This window comes from Xenopus tropicalis, chromosome 2 (assembly GCF_000004195.4).
Source record: "Xenopus tropicalis strain Nigerian chromosome 2, UCB_Xtro_10.0, whole genome shotgun sequence".
Lineage (NCBI taxonomy): Eukaryota > Metazoa > Chordata > Amphibia > Anura > Pipidae > Xenopus > Xenopus tropicalis.
Window position 1 is genome coordinate 135,648,774 of NC_030678.2, and position 21,437 is coordinate 135,670,210.

The 21,437-nt window shown below is 40.1% G+C and overlaps 1 protein-coding gene and 2 non-coding genes across 7 annotated transcripts; all 3 read right to left on the reverse strand.

Annotated features, from left to right (window-relative positions):
* Positions 1–6,182: 6,182 nt before the first annotated feature.
* On the reverse strand, positions 6,183–20,968 carry kansl2 (KAT8 regulatory NSL complex subunit 2). 5 transcript variants are annotated; one of them, XM_012956314.3, is made up of 10 exons: positions 20,878–20,968; positions 18,981–19,233; positions 15,057–15,235; positions 14,042–14,156; positions 12,839–13,002; positions 11,825–11,991; positions 9,906–10,002; positions 8,621–8,874; positions 8,361–8,528; positions 6,183–7,029 (listed from the first exon to the last, which is right to left on the reverse strand). In XM_012956314.3, the coding sequence occupies exons 2-10, from the start codon at positions 19,229–19,231 to the stop codon at positions 6,922–6,924; spliced, it is 1,503 nt and encodes a 500-aa protein (XP_012811768.1). In that variant the 5' UTR covers positions 19,232–19,233; positions 20,878–20,968; the 3' UTR covers positions 6,183–6,921.
* LOC116409386 lies at positions 7,096–7,230 on the reverse strand. Its single transcript, XR_004221827.1, has one exon. It is a non-coding gene; the product is annotated as a small nucleolar RNA SNORA2/SNORA34 family (small nucleolar RNA).
* Positions 9,688–9,820, reverse strand: LOC116409385. The gene has a single exon (XR_004221826.1). It is a non-coding gene; the product is annotated as a small nucleolar RNA SNORA2/SNORA34 family (small nucleolar RNA).
* Positions 20,969–21,437: the final 469 nt, after the last annotated feature.

The window sequence follows — 21,437 nt, forward strand, 5'->3', positions numbered from 1 at the left end:
ATCATACATGGACAAATAAGGGAGTAAAGAGTACCCCCAGTCTATGGCTGACCATACACAAACTAAAATCAAATCATGTGAATATTTTTCTACTGGACTAGTATATAACAGTCTGTTTGACCAGCCTAATAATACCCAATCCCAAATCTGTCATGAAAGATTCAGGCGAACACCATATCGGGGTAACAGGCGGCACAGGGGAGCCCTGTAATAGAAACCCATAGAAACAGGGCTGGTGGGAGAGAGTTAGAGCATAACATGGAATGTAATTGGAGAGTATGTGGGGTGGATTAGGCTCCATTTTCCTTGCTGGCAGGGCACAACTAACTGGGCATAACCTATATTTTACTGGTAGAGATAAACACGCACACACATGCAGTGTCAGTAATTAGCATCTGAATTCTTTAGTATTATTTGTATTTTTTTAGTATTCTGGATTAGGTTTCTGGATTTTTAAAATAATTAATCAAGCAAAGAATCCAAAATTATAAAAAAAGGTGAGAGTTTTGGAGGGTGGAAGGAGTTGATAGGAAGAAGTGCATCTGTATGTGCGCACATTATGTCGTTGTCATTTAGCTGAAGATCCAATTTGCTTATTGACAACAGGGGCATCACAAGGCTTTTCTTTCAAAGTACAGCTCTGCCCTGAATGGGTCTTTATGAACAAAAATTATTTATACTAGATTGCAAATTCAGTTCAGCATTTCAGTCACAACACTGTGACCTTTCTCAAGGAAGTGCGTATCCACATGCGCATTATTTGAGGTTAGCAGGGCCCCTTCGCCATTAGTGACAGCCCTTACTTGTGATTGGCCGAGGGCAAGCCTTGTCCAGGTATGAGCGTATGGCTAAGCATTGTGCCCACCCAGCTCGTGAATGAAATACAATAAAAGAGAGAACTTTTCATTGCATAGCTGAACGCAAAACTGAGAAACTGTCCAAACAAACAGCAACGTTCTCTCTCACACAACATGGTCTAAAGCAAGTGAAGTAAAAACAGGAAACAGCCCAAAGTTTTAACAACTAAAAAAACAAATGTCTAAAGGAAAATATAAGACAAGCAGGCTTTGTGCAAACATATATAAGCGTCCTATCTACATGGAAGAATTCCCAACCCTGGGAATGTTCACTCTCCCGACCCCCACCAGCCCAACAACCTACCCGGCCTGTCCCTGAATATACAATATTAACTACAATTAGGATGTATAATATTGGCTGAATGGAATTTTTGGGAACACAAGTGTATGAGCATTTGGCTAGTACAAGGGTACCTGCTAGCAATGCATGTTTGTTGGGGGAGCACTTTTCCAACAGGGCCTACCAAAAGTCTATGGAGAGGGCTTCTGCCACTGAAGTTTTACTTCTGGTGGCCAAGATAAATCGAACCCTGTGGACTCTTACTTTCCATAATAGACTAGAAACTGCTCAATCTATACACATTGGTAGTCCTAAGTCTCTAAGAAACTCTCCCAGAATCCCCACCTCTCAATGTGGCATTCACTGAAAGATCCGCTTGATTGGCAAGGTCACCAAACAAGTCTACCCACCTTGAAGTGGGTGATTTGGGGTGATCCAATTGTTTAGCATTTGAACCAAATGAGGACCATATTAACACACAGATTAAGTCTTTGATATGACAGTAAAATCAATCCTGCCCGATCGACATCTGCCCGGAGGGCCACATACATGGGCCTCTATATGGCCGCCTTAAGCAGCCTGAAGGACCAGTAACAAACCTTTACTACTAGTCACCTATGCGGCATATTATGTATAATGTAAGATGCAAGATTTATGAACGCCACCCAATATTTATACTGTCACCAATGAATTACAGCCCTTTCCACAAAAATATAAGTAACGCCTAAAATGTATGAGTTATTTCTATTTTAAACTGGATATTGTTTACTTTTATAGGCAAATATGTAAAGGTTTCTAGAAATGGAGAGAATAAAGGATTCCAGATGACTTCAGAAAACAGTTTGCACTCCTTACTTCCTGCTTAGGGACTCTAATGGGTTATGGCGAGACACAGTGCCTTGTGATAAGGATGAGATAATTGACTTCCCAATATTGTTTCCACTACATTCCTTTTAAACTAGATAGAAAACAAATATGTATGGTACTTTTAATCCAGGATGCCATGGACCTCTGTTCCAATGCCATCGTAAAGATTTTACTCTTCTCTGGTGTACAAGTGACTACAAGTGAGGCAGGGGCACCCTAAGAATAGCTGATCATCTCTGAATGCTGCTGACAGCATGACGTTCTATCTACACCATTAAGTGACGCAGCATTAGTTTCTGTATGACAGCTTAATGTATGTAGGACTTAGCGCAAAAGCACTAAGGGCTGCAAAATCTAGGAGGCTCCTGTATATTGTGGGAGAGCAAATAAATCTGAAGAAGGGGTACAGTAGTACCATATGGTCATTCGTAAGGATCTGTGTAAGCAAAGCTCCATCAGTGAGTGAGAGGGCTTAGCAAACTGGTGCATTCGAGTGAGAATTTTTACTAAGGGGCTTGATCCCCACTAGTCTGCATGAGGGTGACTGCTAAAGGTGCCACTGAGCGTCAGCACGGTTACCTACATTAACTTCTTGCTTCTGTTTCTTGTGATTCAAATCTTCTGTACCTCCCTATTCCCAATAAACTAATTATTACTGCTTAAGAATGATTGGAGCCCTCAGTAGGTATAATGCACTATACTGGCAATCCATTGTTCTCAATGTTTGTGGATTGTGGTCAGCATGTGGACCACAAGCCTTCAGTTTGACAGCAGGCTCTTGGACTAAGGCAAAATGGGCATTTGAAAGCACTATAGTACCCAATGGAAGCAACACCTCTATAGAAGGGCAAGTTATTCCTCATGAATGCCATTATACAATCCTAATATCTCTTTTAGGAAAATGCAAGATTGTGCACTTAACCATCCCTTCAGATTCTGCCTTGATAGTGTAACAACTATCTGCTTAATGCAGCAATCCCTTTGCACTGAACACCAGATTTATTTCATCCCAGGGGTCTTTATTAACTGTACAGTGGAAGGCACTGTGCAGGGGAAGGCTTTGCATAGGGAACTAGAATATTACTGCCCCCACAGAGACCTTTGGGTATCACTTCTTCTAGAAGAATGTTCATGAATGAGTCCCCAGAGCGCATTTGTTGAAGGCTGTGGTTGGTGGTATGCATTATTTAGGGGTATAACAAATGTTTGAGATTCCCTTAGCTCTTGCAACTGGAACGTCACGGCCCGCTTGTTTTTAATGCCTTGTACAGATGTCAGTAGTGAATGCACAAAGCAAAGTAACCTGCCCGGGCCTGCCAGTGTCAGTGCTGCACTCCCATGGTGAAACAGAATAGATAATACTGCTTATCTGCACAAGCTGCTTAGGGAACCCGCTGAAAGCTTTCTCACAATATCCCATTTATAAATGATCGCTAAGGACAGTGGCATGTTTAATAGCTGAAATATAGCTGATTGACCTTTTTCAACAAAATAGCAAAGCCTGTTTTTCAGATAAGGAGGGTAAATTCTGGATCAGACATCCTTGAATTGGGCAACTGGACTTTGCAAACAGAACTTCCTTTAGCCTGACTGGCACTCAGTGTGCTTGTCTCTTTGCAGCTCCTGGCCAGGGCAAACACTCACATATGGTTGGTATTTCTATCTGGCTGGTATTTCACTGGCCTAGCAGTAAAATAGAAGCCTAGGCCAGGGCTAGTATTACAAATTTGCCAGCAATGTATGTACCTATAAAACTGTAGTTACCTGTAGTTCCACCCTCAGCCCACCCTGGATATGCCCCAATACCTGCTTCCAGCTCTGCCTTTGTCACCTTGCCACCTCATCCCTACCCAGCAAACCCTTGTGGCTCATGGTCGATTAAGGCAGAATTTTTTCAAAAAGGTGACCACGCTCCTTGCATCCCACCCAGAAGCTGCACACATTCTGCTTACATGGCTCACCCTCTGAAAGTGACTGAATGGTAGTGATGCCAAAAGGGCTCCTGAAGTCTATTTTGGAAATAGATGGATTTTAACATACAAGGAGGCATTTTAGTTGTTATAGATGTACATATGCTGGTATATATTGATATTAAAACGCAATTGCCAATGGCAACTGGTCAGGTTTTAGTATTTCCCAGCTTGTAGTATACTGAAACAAGTTGCTGAATACAGGCTCACACAGGCACAACTGTCTTTGATAAAAGTTCTGCTTTGTTTGAGCACTGTAATGGTAAAGCTGAGCTCAGGAGAAAAAAATTGAAGCAGACAACTAGAGCGGAGTTTCTATGGGAACCAGCAATGCCATCTCTTTACTGGCTGCTAGACTGGGGGGGGCGTGTTTAGTTATCTGAGCTTAGAACAACTGAGCCTGCCCACAAGCCAACAGCCAAAGCAAATTCCCAAGGGAGGGGGCTGAGTGGGTTTCAGGAGGAAACAGAACTCTAAGGGGCATACTTATTATTTTTATTATTATCTTTTCCATTTATTTTACACAGCTTTTTACTCCATTTTTTCAGCGAATTTTTACACAGCATAATAAATACGCCCCTTGGTGATTAAGGAGATGTTGCAGCCTTACTATTAACCTCTGAACAACCAGTGTGGCAGGTATTGAAAGATTTCAAACAGGCTGTTTACTAATTACATTTGTATGTGGGGTTTACACGTCCTTTAAACTTTCTTTTAAAAAGATGGTTTTGTATAATACAGCTTGGCAAATGGAGTTCTTTCACTTTACTTTCTCCATCTGTCCTTGGACTCAGAAATATGCAATGTCTAGGCCTTTGAAAACTGTAAGTGTATGAGACGCCAACATGTTCACATGGTCAGCTCAGCTATCACTTCTAGATGTGAGATTTCAGGTGCATACATGTTTTCAGCCCTATCTACATATTGCGGAACTATGGCTTATGGTTTGATACAGAGTTGGACCAAATGTCAGACTTCTAAAAGTGGGTTTTAAAGCAAAAAAAAAAAAAAAACCCAACACTTTCTAGAGGCTATGTTTCCTTTTCCATAAGCTGCTGCGTGGTCATGATGTTAATTTGCCTTGACTGTAGATTATACATCCATGCAAATGTTATTCCTTCACATAAAACATTTACAGCAGTGCAGCATTCACCTCTGGCACAGAATGCTCTAATTATGAAAGCAAGGCAGCGGCAGCATTGTATGGCAAGAGCAGACTTAGTGGGGGTCATTTATAAATGCTGGGTAAATTTGTATCTGGGCAATAACATACAGCAACCAGTCAGATGTTTGTTTTTAGTGTTTAACTTGCACTAAATCTAACTGCTTATTGGTTGCAATGGGTTACTGCCCAAGTTCAAATTTGCCCAGTGATTATAAATGAGCCCCAGCCTCTTTATGCGCAGACTATCATTAGGGCAGTTTATGTGTAGTCTCTTTGAGGTATTTTATTCATACACGCAAGCTTTGGCGTTACATTTCCATTGCCCCGGCCTTACTTTCACGAACAAACCCTAGATCCAAGCTCCAGTTGCACATCTTTGAGTATCTTCCCAAATGGCAAGCTGTAAACTTTATTGGCCAACTGAAAAAACTATAGGACTGCTTCCCCCTAGGGTATTATCTAATGGTCAGTTAAGAAGAAACCTGTCTAGGCATTTCTATAAAAGAAAGATCAATGGGTATATTTGTCCATTATATGTAACTTGCGGGTAACGGTTTCTGTTGTGCACATGTTCTGTGTTGCTTACCGAGTCCTACATCTGTTTTTTGACTGTTACAACCTCTAGGGGTTAATAACAGATTGCCCCTATGTTAGTTTGCCTAAACAGGTCAAATCTGTGTCTTATCCTATTATGCAAACTATTGCTTATCCAGATGTGAGCAGCCTCTGTAGCTACCTTCCATAGTAACTTGGTGCACAAAAGCACCACTAGAATAAGTGACAAACCGAAAGGCTTCAATTAAGCTTCACTAGGCTTTACCCACCATTCACATCTACTACGGGTATTGGGGCAGTCTGCATGCATGTCTGAGCATTTAAATAATACAACAAGGAATGAACACCACATAACCTTCATTTTGGCAGTGGTGAAGTTGAACTTTTCAAAAAGTAAAAGCTAGGAATACTGTGGGGCATTTGACTTCGCAAAGTTTACATGATAGGGACAAACTAAGGCAAAAAACACTGAAGACAAAAGCACAACGGCACAAAAATGAAAAATGTTTATATTCACTGGTAATACCGACACATGCCTATACAACTCAAACACACAGAAAGTAATGCACAAGGAACAAACTCGCTCTACTGCACAAATGTCCAGGGCTTCGTTCGGCTTAGAGGGAGGACTTGGTAATTTTTCCAGCTACAGCAGTTACTAAATGAGGGAGGAGTGAGAGGAGTATGCACAATCCATGGCAAATGGGAGCTGCAGGAACCAGCTAAACGCCTAGTATTTGTACTCTAGTTTGGAGAAATAGGCAAAAACAGAAGCAAAAAAAAAAAAAAACCCCACAAGATTTTACAGTTTATCATATCTACACTCATTTTATTGAGCTTTATTTGTACTTAAAGCTGTGCGGATACACAGCCTCCAGTGCCTTACTAAGCAGTTGCAGTTAGGTGGTTAAATGCCAAACTGGATGGTGCAAAAATACAAATTAAGGTAAACTTTTCCTTTTAACAGAGACAATTTCTGCATTTATGTATAATATGTGTATAATACACACACACACATATATATTATTACATAGAAAACAAAAGAGCAGGTTCTTGGTTCTCTCCATGTTTTTGTTAAATACATGCAAGTTTCTGAAGTAACATTAAAGCAACGAAAGCTCCATAAGGAATAAGGCAATGTAGATTGAGGCAGCCTGGTAGTCTTTCCTTTGATAATGCTGGTAAGAAAATTAAGCATATAAAACTTGATTAAAACAGTCCTAAAATTTAGCTGACAAATGAGGCATCAGCGTTTCCATTGGGTGTAGACAAAGAGCTTTCTGTGGCATTGTCTGTAAGATGCAAAGAGGAGGCTGCTGCGGTCTGAACCTGACCCTGAAACAGAAAAACCCAGTTTAGAACATATCCTCCGACTCCATTTGCACCACTAACCCCTCACACCAGTGTTTCTTCCAACTGAATTGGCTGGGCCACAGTGTAAACATGAGCAGCCAACAGACCACGAGAAGAGCTTTATATAGGCGCCTGCTTGAAGCCAGTTGCCACAACAAGCCACCAGCCTTGATTTAGGGCCAGATTATTCAAGGGATAAAAAGTAACTGTTTAATATGCGCGTGTGTATTACTTGTGAACAGAGCACCCTCTTCAGCAGAGACTACCTGAAATATTTCTTTCTGTAACCTTTAGGCCAATATTGCTTTAAACTGAATGGATAACTCCCGTAACGGACTACTGCGGTTCCTATTTATCTAAACTGGAAACAAAAGGGAGGGCAGATGTAAGCGCTTTTTGGCCTGAAAATGCTAAGAGGCATTCATACAAATAAGTGTGTGGACTACTACAAGTTTCCCACTGAGGTGAATAGGAACCACATTAGGCAAAGGGGTTTGTGAACCACCTGGACAATGTCCTGTGCGTCATTAACTTGACAGAGGGTATAGCGGCCTGTTAAAAAGAAAGAAGTGTAGGTAGAACAAAAAGTACAGGCTTGGGATCTTAATCTAAGCCTGGCACTAAGCACGACTAGGACTAATGCATCTTTCTCATTGCACTGTTAAATGTGTTATTTTGTGTTTTGTTTGTATGAAAACTTAATAAAATACACCTTTCAAAAAGCACGACTAGGAAAGGTAAGTAAGATGGCCACACATCAATACTTTTTCCCCCCTGGACAGGGCAAGTTTAAAATAATCATAGAACAGTGTGTGGAGTACTTCTGTGTTTTACATTTAACTATGATTTGTGCTTGGTAAATTTTACTGGCCATAGGCACTCAAACTGGAGAACTGACCCAAGCTAGGGTGCATAACCGCTGCCTTATAACAGACTATGCGGCCACCAAATGTGCATATCAGCTGGATGGCACAACACTTAAATGATATGACCATGCAGTTTACAGATTTTAAGATTCACTGCCCAGTTCTTTCAACGGGCACTCTATGGATGCCACTTTCAGTACTTGCAAATGATTATCTTTTGTAATGTTCTGATATAAATTAATGAGACCAACACCCATTTACTTTGGCAAAACAGCACTTGAGATTATCTAAAGAAATTAAAAAAACAAAAAACAGTTGTGTAACTTTTTTTTTTAGTGTAGTTTTTGTACTTCATCTAAGCAATAAAATCCCCCCTAAAAACACAACACAGATTTATAGAGTTAATGCAGATATTGTTAAAAGAGTATATATACATGAGATGCTTACCTGTCCTGCAGACCCTACTAATGAATCTGCTGTCAGAAGCAAGTGGCTTGCCATGGTCCTGTGCTTTTCATACTCCTGTGAGTCTAGTGGCCTTGAAATGTCAGCAGAAGGGTCAAATAGAAGAGGAGATGGTGGGAACTGCATTCCATCCCCTACAACATCAAGGTCCTGTGGAAAACAGGGAAAATATCAGATCAGAGCCTGAAATTAAGAAAACTTTGTTAATGACAGGACAGCAAAAATAATGCACAGATACTTACATCACTGAATTCTAAGGGTAAATTTTCCGTGGGCTGCAGCTCCGCAGTGCTAAGGTAAAGTTCTACAGGAGTCACATCCATGGGCTCTGGCACGGGCAGCACTGGTTCTGCCTTGTACATTGGGGATGGTAAGCGGTAATGTAACAGACAGCAGGGTTCTTCAGAAAGGCTTAAAGGAACCGGCTTATTACAGGCTACATCTTCTGAGCCTGAGCACAGCTTGAATAGAACTTGACTGCTGTCCTGACATATATCTGATTATATGGAAGATAAAGAAAACTAAAAAAAAAAATTGGAACATGGACCTCAAAAGCAGTGGATAACAATAGAGTGCCTGACCCCCGACCACCCCCCTTCCCGGCAAAAAATATTCGGAGGGCCCTGGTGCACACAGCACCCTGTATCTGGCACTCCCTCCACCCTACTTCTAAAGAATAAATAGCAGTTGTGCTATTTGCAGACACTGCTGAAAACCAAGGGCAGGATTTGCTAATACTTGATTTTACTACCCTTGTCCCAAGCATACACAGAAAGGTTTTAAATGTTGCCCTCTAGTGTCAGAAGTGCTGCAAAGCAATAAGTATGAATAATACATTTCCAAACATATGCACAATAGGCTGTTAAACACTGCAAGAGGCATTTCATTGGCACAAACCTCACAAGTTAGAAGGAAGGGACTAAACTACATAAAAGTCTGCATATTTATAGGAGAAAGGCGTCCCATTAGACACAAAATGACTGCCTAATGTTGCTTAGTTAATCATACCCACTGACTGGTGCTTACAATTGATGAGCGTCTATATTTTGCTAAACATTACACCTCTTATTTGTATCATCATATGGATGGTGTGTTTATATTTTGTTTATGTCATGTCTTTGAGAGGAAATTAAAACCTATTTGCACCAATATCTCCTCTTTATACTATACCTTTACTTCACATTACAATAGCTTGTTCATTGTTTTAGCACATATGACTAGTAGGAGTAACTTTAGTTTGTGCATATATAGTAAGAAAAAGAAAAAAACTTGGGAACAACTGAATATAATAAGCCCTTTCTTTATCATAGCTTGTTTCTTCCAACTGAATAGGATGGGCCCTATTGCAATGGCACAGCCAACAGACCACAAGAAGAATTTGATTTAGGCTCCTGTTTGAAACTCACAGCTACAACAAGCAGCCAGCCTTGATTCAGGGCCATTGGTAACAATGAATACAATCTGATATCAAGTGGATATACAATTAAGAAAAAGTCCCGTTTAAATTACATTTCCCCCAAAGGATACGAGAAACGCAGTGTCTTGTCATGGGGAGACAAGAGTTAGAACAGCGCACATCATCAATGAATGCCATGCACCTCTGACTGGAGCGGGTTGTGTGAGCCTGCATGTAAGAAGCAGAGATTATTTCTACAGTAAAGAACACGGACTAAGCCTTGTTTTATCTTCAAAAATATGTTTCAAAACAAGTTCATTTGTTGACAAGTATACCAATGCTACTTTGGGGACTACATAACATTTCTAAAATTTGTTTCTCCTAGGTTTTGACTTATTTTTTGTGAATTCAACAAATTTTTAAGATTTTTTTTTTTTTTTTTTTTTTTAACATCAAACCTGACTCAAAATTTTCTGACTTAAAATGGGGTCCAAAAGAGAAACTGTATTATAAAGGGAAAATGTGGCATGTAAAAAAAATTAAAATAAAATAATGCTTGCAACATTTGAATTTAGTATAACAACTGGTGAAACAAATGCAATAGGATTACCACTACCATTAGGTTACCAATTAAAGTGCAAGTGTCAGAAATACTGTATAAATGCGTTTGTTTATAGTGCTAAAGCTACACGAAAGTGGTCACTATCTAAAAGAATTGTTCCACCCCCTTTAGTCCTTGAATCAGTCAAAGAGAGGCAAGAGAAATAAGCAGCAAATTATAGTACAGGGTATATGATCACTTATCCGGAAACCTGTTATCCAGAAAGCTCTGAATTACGGAAAGGCCATCTCCCATAGACTCCATTATAAGCAAATAATTCTAATTTTTAAAAATGATTTGCTTTTTCTCTGTAATAATATAACAGTACCTTGTACTTGATCCCAACTAAGGTATAATTAATCCTTATTAAAGGCAAAACAAGCCTATTGGGTGTAATTAATATCGAAACGATTTTTAGCAGACTTAAGTTATGGAGATCCAAATTTACGAAAAGATCCCTTATCCGGAAAACCCCAGGTCCCAAGCATTCTGGATAAAGGGTCCCATACCTGTAGTTATAAGTGTGCATTTTCTTTCTTTTTTTTTTTTTTTTTAATGCCAGTCAAAGTCAGTGGGAAGAAGCAGTGAAGAGCTGTATAAATGCTATTAAACAAAGTTACATGAATGCTAACAATTATGTTTGCACCAGAATTTATGCTAGGCTAGAAATTTGCCAAAATTAATTATACATATAAAATGTGTGGAATCAATAAAGTCACATAAACTAAGTAGCTGAGGTAGAAATCCTACCTGTATCAAATAAAGGTTTGGGTGCTCATGCCCCAGACCTTCAGCTTAAGGGAGCCAATCTAGGAAATCAAAACAAATGAAAGGCAGGCACTCCGGAACTCAAAAAAGATGTTTATAGTAGCTCAAAACTGTTGAAGTAAAAACAGAAAGTGTATTAACACTTAAACATAATGCTTATAAAGAGAGGCTTTATAAGCATTAAGTGTTAATAAACTTTTTGTTTTTACTTCAACAATTTTGAGCTACTATAAACACCTTTTTTGAGTTCCGGAGTGCCTGCCTTTCATTTGTTTTGATTTCCTAGATTGGCTCCCTTATGATGAAGGTCTGGGGCATGAGCACCCGGACCCTTATTTGATACAGGTAAGATTTCTACCTCAGCCTACCTTTCATTTGTTTTGATTTCCTATATAAAATGTGTGGTGTATTTAGAAATAAAATAAATAAATATGGCCCTAAGGGTACACTTGTCTTACAATTAACACCTGCGGTGTAAATCAAACACATGCTCAGTAAAATTCCAAACCATGAAGTGTTAAGTGATAATTTTATGCCAAAAGCAACAAAAATGCAGAGAATTGCAAATGTTTTTCTAAACTGATTAACAATAAAGATTATATCTGGTGCAGTTGTTTGACTGACCTCTAAATTTTACAACATTTAGCACCATTGAGTATTTAACAAGTAAAAACTACTTAACTGCTGAGATGCACCTTCAGAAGCTAACATGCGCCGCTCTTTTAACTGGCGATGAAGAAGAGCCTCCACCCCATAGCGTTTTCGGTATCTTCGCAATGCTTTCAACCTTCTGAGACACTCGCGCTCCTTAAAGGTAAGTCCCTCTGAACCAGTTAGGAGACTGCTCCCTGACAGAAGGACAGTACAACTGTGATCAGAAAGTGAAAGAAACCTTTCATTCCAAGCTTAGCTCAATTAGCCATATCGGTGCATCTAAATACTCCTGTCATTTATGCCACTGTTAATCTAAAAGCAAAATATGACAGCAAGATTTTATAATTGATGACAACTACATAAACAGTGCAAAGGCTTTTCTCAAGAATAGGTAAAAGGGTTTAGTGCAAACCTTAGTGCTTAAAAAACTAAGGATTGACTTTCTCCATATTTTTCTGCCAAATAGCAATCTTTCTGTTGGCATTTTTTACAATAAATATCAGAGTTGCAGAAAAATAGCAGAAGGCTCTTTTTAGTTCTTCTGTCTTGCCTGTAATATTACTACTAATATAAAACTGAAGAGTTGCTTAAATTAGGAAATAAATGTGAGCAAACATATAATGGCATGGGCAAGGAAAAACTTATTGAAGCATTGGAACATGGTCAGAGGACTAACGTAGAGAAGAGTGCCAAAGCAGCTGCCAGAACATGAGCCCAATGAGGTCTTCGGAACTGCTACAAGCTATTCAATAAATATATGGAATTTGCAGTTGAGCCTCTTGAAAAAAAAAATGTAAATACTTTTACATGCAACCATAAAAAGCAACTATCACTTTCAGAAATGAAGGAAAAAACAAAATAATCCTGCACGGTCTTCTTCCTACCTTACTGTGCCTTGTCAGACAATGTTGCGTATAATGCAGCTACACTTAGTAGGATGCTTCTTACAATCCCACTCTTGTAATGCTAGCAGTGACACACCACACCTAACTTTTAAATTAATTTTTCATATTTATTTATATTATTTTTCAATTAACATACCAACAGTTTCATGTTCTGTTTTCAGAGTGTGCAAGTAGTTCCTTTTCTTCTCTTTCAGCAAGTGCTGCAATCTCTTGAACTGATCAATATACAGGGACTGCAGGCGAATTAGCTTTTCTCGCATGATCAAAGTTACCTCTTCAGCTGTGTATACTCCAGCATGTCTGAAATTAACGCAAGCATCATCAGAAACTGATGTGAGTAAGGTCTTGTCTTATTTCTTGGTTTGACTAGATGGATAATTTGCTACAAGATGACGGGGACTGTGTTGGCTGCATGAAGATGCAGTATTAAACCACATTCCATATGTCTTTGCAGTAACAAATGCTGTTCTATGTAATTCCATCGAAGAGTCATCCAGTTTTTGTTTCCTTAAAGGGTTATAATGCCCAAATCCTACTGAAACACAAGCCTACACCTTGCAACTACAAACTATATGACACTGATGTAGCAACAATAGTAAAAACATATTGCTCTGGCTCTTTCAGTATATTTGACTAAGACTATTCACACAGGCAATGCTGCTAAAGTACACATTTTTGCTCTCAACACTACAGGAAAAAGAAGGTTTAAAAGAAAGTTAGGTAGGAGAGGTAGAGAGGTAGGAATGGGGTGAAGACGGGGTATATTTTGAGATCAGATGAAATATTGGGAGGTGCTTCACAGTTAAGGACCTTGAATATAAGTTTTAGTAATGTGAATTAGATTTGAGAGAAGACTGGGAGACAGTGAAGCAATATGCATATGGGAACGCTGATGGGGAGCAGTAAAAGCGGGAAATAAGAGACTGTGTTTTAGTTGTATCTAAGCAGAGGGTAAGGTTGCATTTGGGCAAATTTGCGCAGATGAAAGCAACAGGATTTGGGAAGTATTTGGATGTACCGCACCTTAGCATTAAAGATTAATGGAATCACCATATCCTTGCAGAAATGTTTAGCCTACTTACTATTATTACACTCATTTGGAGTAAAAGCAGGAAGTGAAGAGTAGCTACTGCACATAACTAAAGGATAAACCAGTAATAACTTCTAATATTTCCATTAGACAAATCCAAGGGGAAATTAAATCAAACATAGATGTTCCACTGTGGGTAATTTCACAGGTGGCATTTTCTTTGATGTGGGAGAACACTGTGTGGGAAAACACATTTTATTCCAGTCTTACCAAGTTAATAGCCTTGACAGAGAACATGTTCTTGCTTACTTTAATGGGTCCTCCTGGTCACTGTCCAGGCTGTCTGCCTCGCTGTCGAGATCTCCCCTCCATGTTTGATCAACTGTTACAGTGTCTTGGTCACTTTCACTCAAGCTGTCTTCATCTGGTCAGAAAAAATAAGACTATTACATGTGTGTTTTTGACCAGTATATGTTTGGGTTATTAGCCGTGGAGATGAAGTGACAGTGGTAAGGGGACAAAGTTAGACACTGATTACAGCTATTTAGGGAACCATAGGGGAAATGAGATACAAAGATTAGTCGTCCACAATAAATCTCCTCTACCGCATCATATTTGCCTAAAATCAATACACAACTTTATACATGCATGTAGTCTTATACTGCAGCGTTTAAGGTGCTTTGGTTTATTTAAAGGGATAGTGTCATGATTTTGATGGTATACTTTTTTTTTTTTTTTCTAAATTACTCTGTTTATATTGAAAATAATTCACTACCATTTAAAATTTTATTCTTGAACCAACAAATGTAATTTTGTTTAGTCGTAATATTAGTGTGTAGGTGCCATCTCAGTGCATTGTGTCCGAGTCTGTGCTTTTAGAAGGAGCCAGTGCTATACATCAGAACTGCTTTCAAGTAACCTATTGTCTCTCCAACTCCCATGGAACTGGAGGAGTCCCAAGACGGACTTGGATTTCTAGCTATTGAGTGCTATTCTGATTTCTACTGGGAGCTGCTATCTTGCTCCCTTCCCATTGTTCTGCTGATTGGCTGCTGGGAGGAGGAAGATATCACTCCAAGAGAATCCGCCCCGTGTGGCACTAGCCTACAGGGCAGTGGTTGCCTATGCACATGGGCTGCCCACAGTCTACATTTTCATTAAATAATAGTAGAAATAAGACATCCTTTAAATCAGTTACAAAACATTTTGGTAACTCAGCTTTCTTATTCATATTAACTTCACTATGTTATTAAAAAAAACAGCAGTGATGAGTATAGAAGAAAAAACAAAGCAAAAAAAAAATAACACACAAATGTGAACACACCAAGAATCCTGCAGGCTTCACTTCTGCTGCTTTCCTGTATCTGAGAGCCCAGCTCACTCCGGGCATATGTATTCAGCTGATACAACAGAGACTCACTAGTCGGTCCTGGGTTTGATTTCTTTATTTGAGCTTGGAGTGCTAATGCATTCCGACGCGCATGCTCTGCACAGAATGAAACCCTGCCAATATTGTAGAACAAGAAATTACTAATTATAAAAGTACATATTACATATCATAACACAAAAACTAACAAAACATAAAATATTCATTTTTGAAGCATTTATTTTGATAAAAAGCAGTATACCCCCTTGTTTAATGTGAATGCAATAAATATTGTTTGTGCTGATCATACTTTGTCTCTTGATTTAATCATGAGCAATCAATGTTTTGTTTTATTTCCTGAGCTAAACAGGAAAAACAGGGAAACAAAAGCTACTCATGATTGAGCTTTGCAAAGCAGATTAGATTCCCAGTGCCCAGACACCCACTCAGCATGTTATCTGTGCACTGGTAATATAATTATCCACCTTTAAAAAACCAAACACACAGTGTCTTCAGTTTTCCCTGTTTGACCTCTTAAAAGAAAAATAACACTAAAATTTAAGTAAAAAAAATGTATTCTACCCTGCCCCAATAATTGCCCTATCCTGCAAACCACTTAGTATTTTGAATGCTTTATTAGAAAATACCTGCTAAAACTTCCGGTCATTTGAAATAAGGCAATACGGCGAAGGAAGGAGCAGCATCCACTATGCAATGATCAATTGATCTAGCCTAGCCTTTCTTCTGTACTAGGCTTGCTCAATCGATCGTCGCATAGTGGATGCTGCTCCTTCCTTCGCCATATCACCTTATTTCAAATGACCGAAAGCCAAGTTTTAGCAGGTATTTTCTAACAAAGCATTCAAAATACTAAGTGGTTTGCAGGATAGGGCAATTATTGGAGCAGGTAGAACAGATTTTTTTACTTAAAAAAAATGTTAGTGTTACTTTTCCTTTAAGCTCCAACATAGTACTGTAAGTTAAGGGTTCAAGAAGCTAGAAATCAAGGAAGTCAAGTGGACAAGAGACAATATAGACAGTCTTAAGGTGGCCATATACCTTCAGATCCGCTCACTTTCGCCAAGCCAAGCGAGCGGATCTTCTACCGATATCCCCCACCTACGGGTGGGCGATATCAGGCGAATCCAGGCTAATTCGGTCGTGGGGCCAAACTTACAAATTAGAATAACAGGTATAGGCGAAGTCAAATCGATGCGGTCCCCGATCTGACTACATTTTTTAACCTGCCTGATTGATATCTGAATGATTTCAGGCTAGATGTCGGTCGGGCAGGCCCCTCGTTTGTGCCCCTACACGGGTCTAAGGGACCGATATCGGCAGCTACAATCGGCCCATGTATGGCCACCTTTAGGCTAATGCCCCACGGAGAGATTAGTCACCGCAACAAATCTTTGCTGCCACAGGCGACTATTTACCCCAAAATACCCTTCCAAAGTGAACCACTGGTATAAAGGCATACGCGTCACTTTGTTTTAAGAAAGTTGCACAAAAATTTCCTCCTGCAGGCAACTTTGAAAAACAAAGCACTGCTTATACCTTCCCACAGGCAATTCAAATGTTGCCGCTCGAAAGGCATTTCGGAGATAAGTTATCTGCTGTAGCAGAAATTCATTGCAATGGCATGGCAGTTAATCTCTCTGTGGGGCATTAGCCTTAAATCTCTATTCTTGTGGGAGGTGAACCTGGCAGGGGTTTGTTGTGGGAGTTTGTTAGCAGTTGGAAATAGCTATTAAATGGTCCCAAAGGTGTGTAATTATGTACTGGGGTTGCTCTGCTATCCACAGGGGAGGAGGAGGCATATGGACTTTAAGGGTATATCTTAATATGACATAATTCTTTCACATATGAATGATGGTTGATATCCCCACAGTAAGGACCAAGCATTTGGGATTTTGGTGTGGTTTGAAGTGGGTGTGGTTTCAAAAAGGGGAGTGGTCAAAACTGGCTTCCATTAGCGGCCCTCCACCATGTATGCTAGAGAAATTCCGGCCCTCGGCACCGTAGAAGTTGGACAGCACTGCTCTAGGTAATCTGTGTAAAAGGGAATGTAGTAACATGCGCATGTCATCTGGATCTAAAGGCCACCACTATATAATAAACATTTAGAAGGCAAATATACAGATCAATCCCATTAGCTTTCAGGACTATTTCTCTATAACTTTAAAAAAAAATTTCCAGTAGGCGGTGCTGCTCATTTGGTTTCTAGAGAATGCCTCAACTAAAAATATAATATATGGCAACTGCTGCTAGGCGTTCTATTGACCAGACTCCAATACTAAAAAAAATGCTTCGCCAGGGACCTTTTTCCTGACCTAATACAGTTTCTTTATTAGAGTGGAGTTGCTTTGCCTGATTGGAGAGAGTATCACCTTGCATTTAGGCTGTAGCATATTTCAATCCATTCACAGCAATAAAGGTTCTGGGCCAGTAGCCCGGAGAATCAGCCCCTACTCTGGTACCAGCCTGCTACCTTGCCTGCACCTCAGGCAGATGTGGCGGATATCAGCCAAAAAATGTTTTTCGCATTTCCAGCCAATATCCAGTGCATCAGCAAGGTAGAAAGCTGGTGCCTGTGTAGGGGCTGATACTCAGCATGTGTTTTTCCACAGGCCAAGAATCAGCCCCATGTGGCACAAGCCTGACCCTCTCAAAGGGTATATATCATTAACAACAAGTATTTTCCAGTGAATATTGAAACACTGCTATTTAAGTACTAAAGTCCATCTTTTTGGGTCATAAAGCACTGTGCTCACACACAAGCCATGGGCAAGCATGTACACAGGTATAGGACCAGTTATCCAAAATGCTCAGGACCAAGGGTATTCCGGATAAGGGGCCTTTCCGTAATTTGGATCTACATACCTTAAGTCTAAAAAAATAAAAATCAATGAAACATTATTTAAACCCAATAGAATTATTTTGCATGAGGATTATTTATATCTTAGTTGGGATTGATTACAAGATACAGTTTTATTATTACAGAGAAAAAGGAAATCAGTTTTAAAATTCTCAATTATTTGATTATAATGGAGTCTATGGGAGACAGACTTTCCGTAATTTGGAGTTTTATGGATAACGGGTTTCCGGATAAGGGATCCCATACCTGTACTAGGATACATCAGCAAATAAATGGAGAGAGATGTGTCTCACATAACATCACAAAATCGTGGTTTAAAGGAGAAGGAAAGGCTAAGTCATTTGGGGGTGCCAAAATGTTAAGCGCCCCCAAGTGACTTTAATCAGTTACCTTGTACCCCGGGCTGGTGCCCCTGTTAGAAAAAAAAAAAAAACACACCAGCCTGGGGTACCCGCAGCGAGCGCTTCCTTCTTCTGTTTGCTCTGCCGGCAAAATCCCTGGGCCGGCGCATGCGCATTAGAGTGAAAAGCCGACTTTTTTGTTAAAATTTTTCACTCTGCTGCGCATGCGCAAGCGCGAACAAGGAAGAGGAAGCGCTTGCTACAGGTACCCCGGGCTGGTGCGGTTCTGTCCGAACAGGAGCACCAGCCCAGGGTACAAGGTAAGCAATTAAAGTAACATTTTGGCACCCCAAGTGACTTAGCCTTTCCTTCTCCTTTAAGGTAAAAGATGTAAAAAAAAAGGGGCGATATTTTCAGATATGTATAATTTTTTTTTTATTATTTTCATTTAACAGGTATAGTTCTCTTTTAAATTATTATCAAAATACAAGTTGCTGTATAGGAAAGGGCAACTAGTAATGTGTGTATGATAGGCCTGCCTAACTTGAGCCACAGGTAACAGGGGATAGTCACACAATTTTACAATTATAATAAGTAACTTAACTGTTGCAGACAGAGTAATACAATTACACTTGTTTGATTTGGCCATCTGTTGTCCCTTACCCATCCTTTTTATCAGGTTTAGGAGCTGCATTGGAACATCGACGGCCATTCTTTGTAGATATATAGCTGCACTGCTTGTAAGGAGCATTTCTATCTTCCAGGATATGTTTGATGCAGAAGTCATGACCCTCTATGCGAGGCTGGGAGCACGGTCGGTGTGTAAAAGAGCAGGATAGTGTTTCATTGGCTTTGGGGACTGGAGTCAATCGTCCCCTACTTGTGGGCAAAACATGTATTCTAATCCTGTTCATTTCTAAAAGAAACAGTAAGAGAAAAGATCTTAACAGTTGTTGGGGATACATACACATTAGCATGTATGCCTTTACGTAAAACAAAAATATAAATATTAACATCTGGAGTTTTAAACATATACTCTATCATAAAAAACAGCTGGACTGCAGTAAGGGATGCATAAGGCATGTTCATATTAGTAATTATTGGTCTTGCTGCAAAAGGTACTAAGACTAATGCCACCTGTTGCGTACTGTAAAATTCTCCTACTGGTGCCTGCACTAGGCTTGATGAAAATACGAAGTGTGTGAAATTAGCCTTAGAGCATCGCATTTGTGGGCCCCATACATGAGGCTCTGTGTCAGGTGACAGGAAGCCCAGCAGGGTTCAATGTCAGATGCAGATAGTTGAATCTGGCCTCACATTTGCTAATAATACAGTAAAAAAGATACATTGTGCATTGGTAGCTGAGCAAGTGAAAAGGAAGCACAGTTCCCAATGACACAAATGCTACATAATATGGTGGACTTCCTCAAGTAAATGATTCTAACTGAAGCCTACTGGAACCAAAAAAACTATTTTCTTGAGTGTTTTTGTAGCCAAAAAAAAAAAAAAAAAAGAATAAATGCAAGCAATAAACATGAAACCATAGTAATTGTACTAGTGGACTACATGGCTGTAGGTTGGATCATCCTCGACAGGCAGGCATTAAAAAGTACCTGTGTATTTACAGAAAGCACAGCCATTGCAAGTTCATTAGCAAGTAAACAGATCATTCAAAGTTCTTCATCCCAGCTGGTAACACATGGAGTCAGTGGGCACCTAAGGTCACCAATCCATTGCATCAGCCCTGTGTCCAACTGCACAAATGTGTGCGTCACAGAAACACAATGCAATAAATGGGTGAGTTTTAGTGAGCACAGATGTATAATGGTGCCTTCCCACCCCACTACCAGAGGCGTATAATGGTACCTTCCCACCCCACTACCAGAGGCGTATAATGGTACCTTCCCACCCCACTACCAGAGGCGTATAATGGTACCTTCCCACCCCACTACCAGAGGCGTATAATGGTACCTTCCCACCCCACTACCAGAGGCGTATAATGGTACCTCCCCACCCCACTACCAGAGGCGTATAATGGTGCCTTCCCACCCCACTACCAGAGGCGTATAATGGTGCCTTCCCACCCCACTACCAGAGGCGTATAATGGTGCCTACCAACCTTCCCTTCCCTCTAGAACCGCAAATCTATAAAATACCCACGCAACACAGCGAATTTAGTTTCCAGACGGGATACTTTATGTTGCTAGGTATGTTCTTAAGTGATTATGTAATGGCAAGGCACCGCCTTTGTGTATTGTTAGTCAAATTCATTTTACAACGTGCCCTGCACCTCGTGAGGTAGTGCTGCCTTCCCAATAGCCACACCGCGGTACAATGGTTTACACGCCCCGGCAAATGTCTCTACAACGATAACACCGCGCTACAATTACTCTTCTTTTACTTCTCCCATGCGCCACAAACGCTCCCGCTCCTCCATCTCACAACATGAATAAACACACTACATTGCCTAGCCGCCATTTTACCTTCCTGACCGCTCCTTCCTCTATGGCCAGCAACACGGGGAAACTGCTACAGCGCCCGAAACACCACGCCCACTCACCATAACACGATTTCCTATTGGTCCCATGGTTCTTCCTCAATGACGTCAGCTACCGCGGGCCTATGTGCAACTTCTCGCGTTCCGCTCTTTCCTTTTAAAGTCTCGCGAGACCTGTGCGTGTTACTCGGTGTTGGCGTAAACAGGCGATGGTTTTTTCTCTCGCAAGAACTGTGTATGTTTGTCGGTGTTGGCGTAAACAGGTGATTGAATTCAGATCTGTGTAAAGAATGTGTTTGCAATGTTGGAAAAGGACACGAACCACCTAAACAACAGTTTAATAATATAACATAGTAAAAAACATTACACTATAATCCAACATCTCACAACTCCTTTTTCTGATATGCTGCCTCAAAGGATATTTGTACTGATGTGGAAAAACTGCACCTCAAACTTCCTTGCAAATGTAATCTTTGATGTTAGGCTACGTTAGTGGACCAGCTATAGAAGGCCACAAATATAATCAAGGTTGTTACGCAAACTTGCCAGGGAAAACATCATGAGCGCCATTTAAAAAAAAAAAAAAAAAAAAAAGTACCAGCGTTCATACACACTGCTAGCAC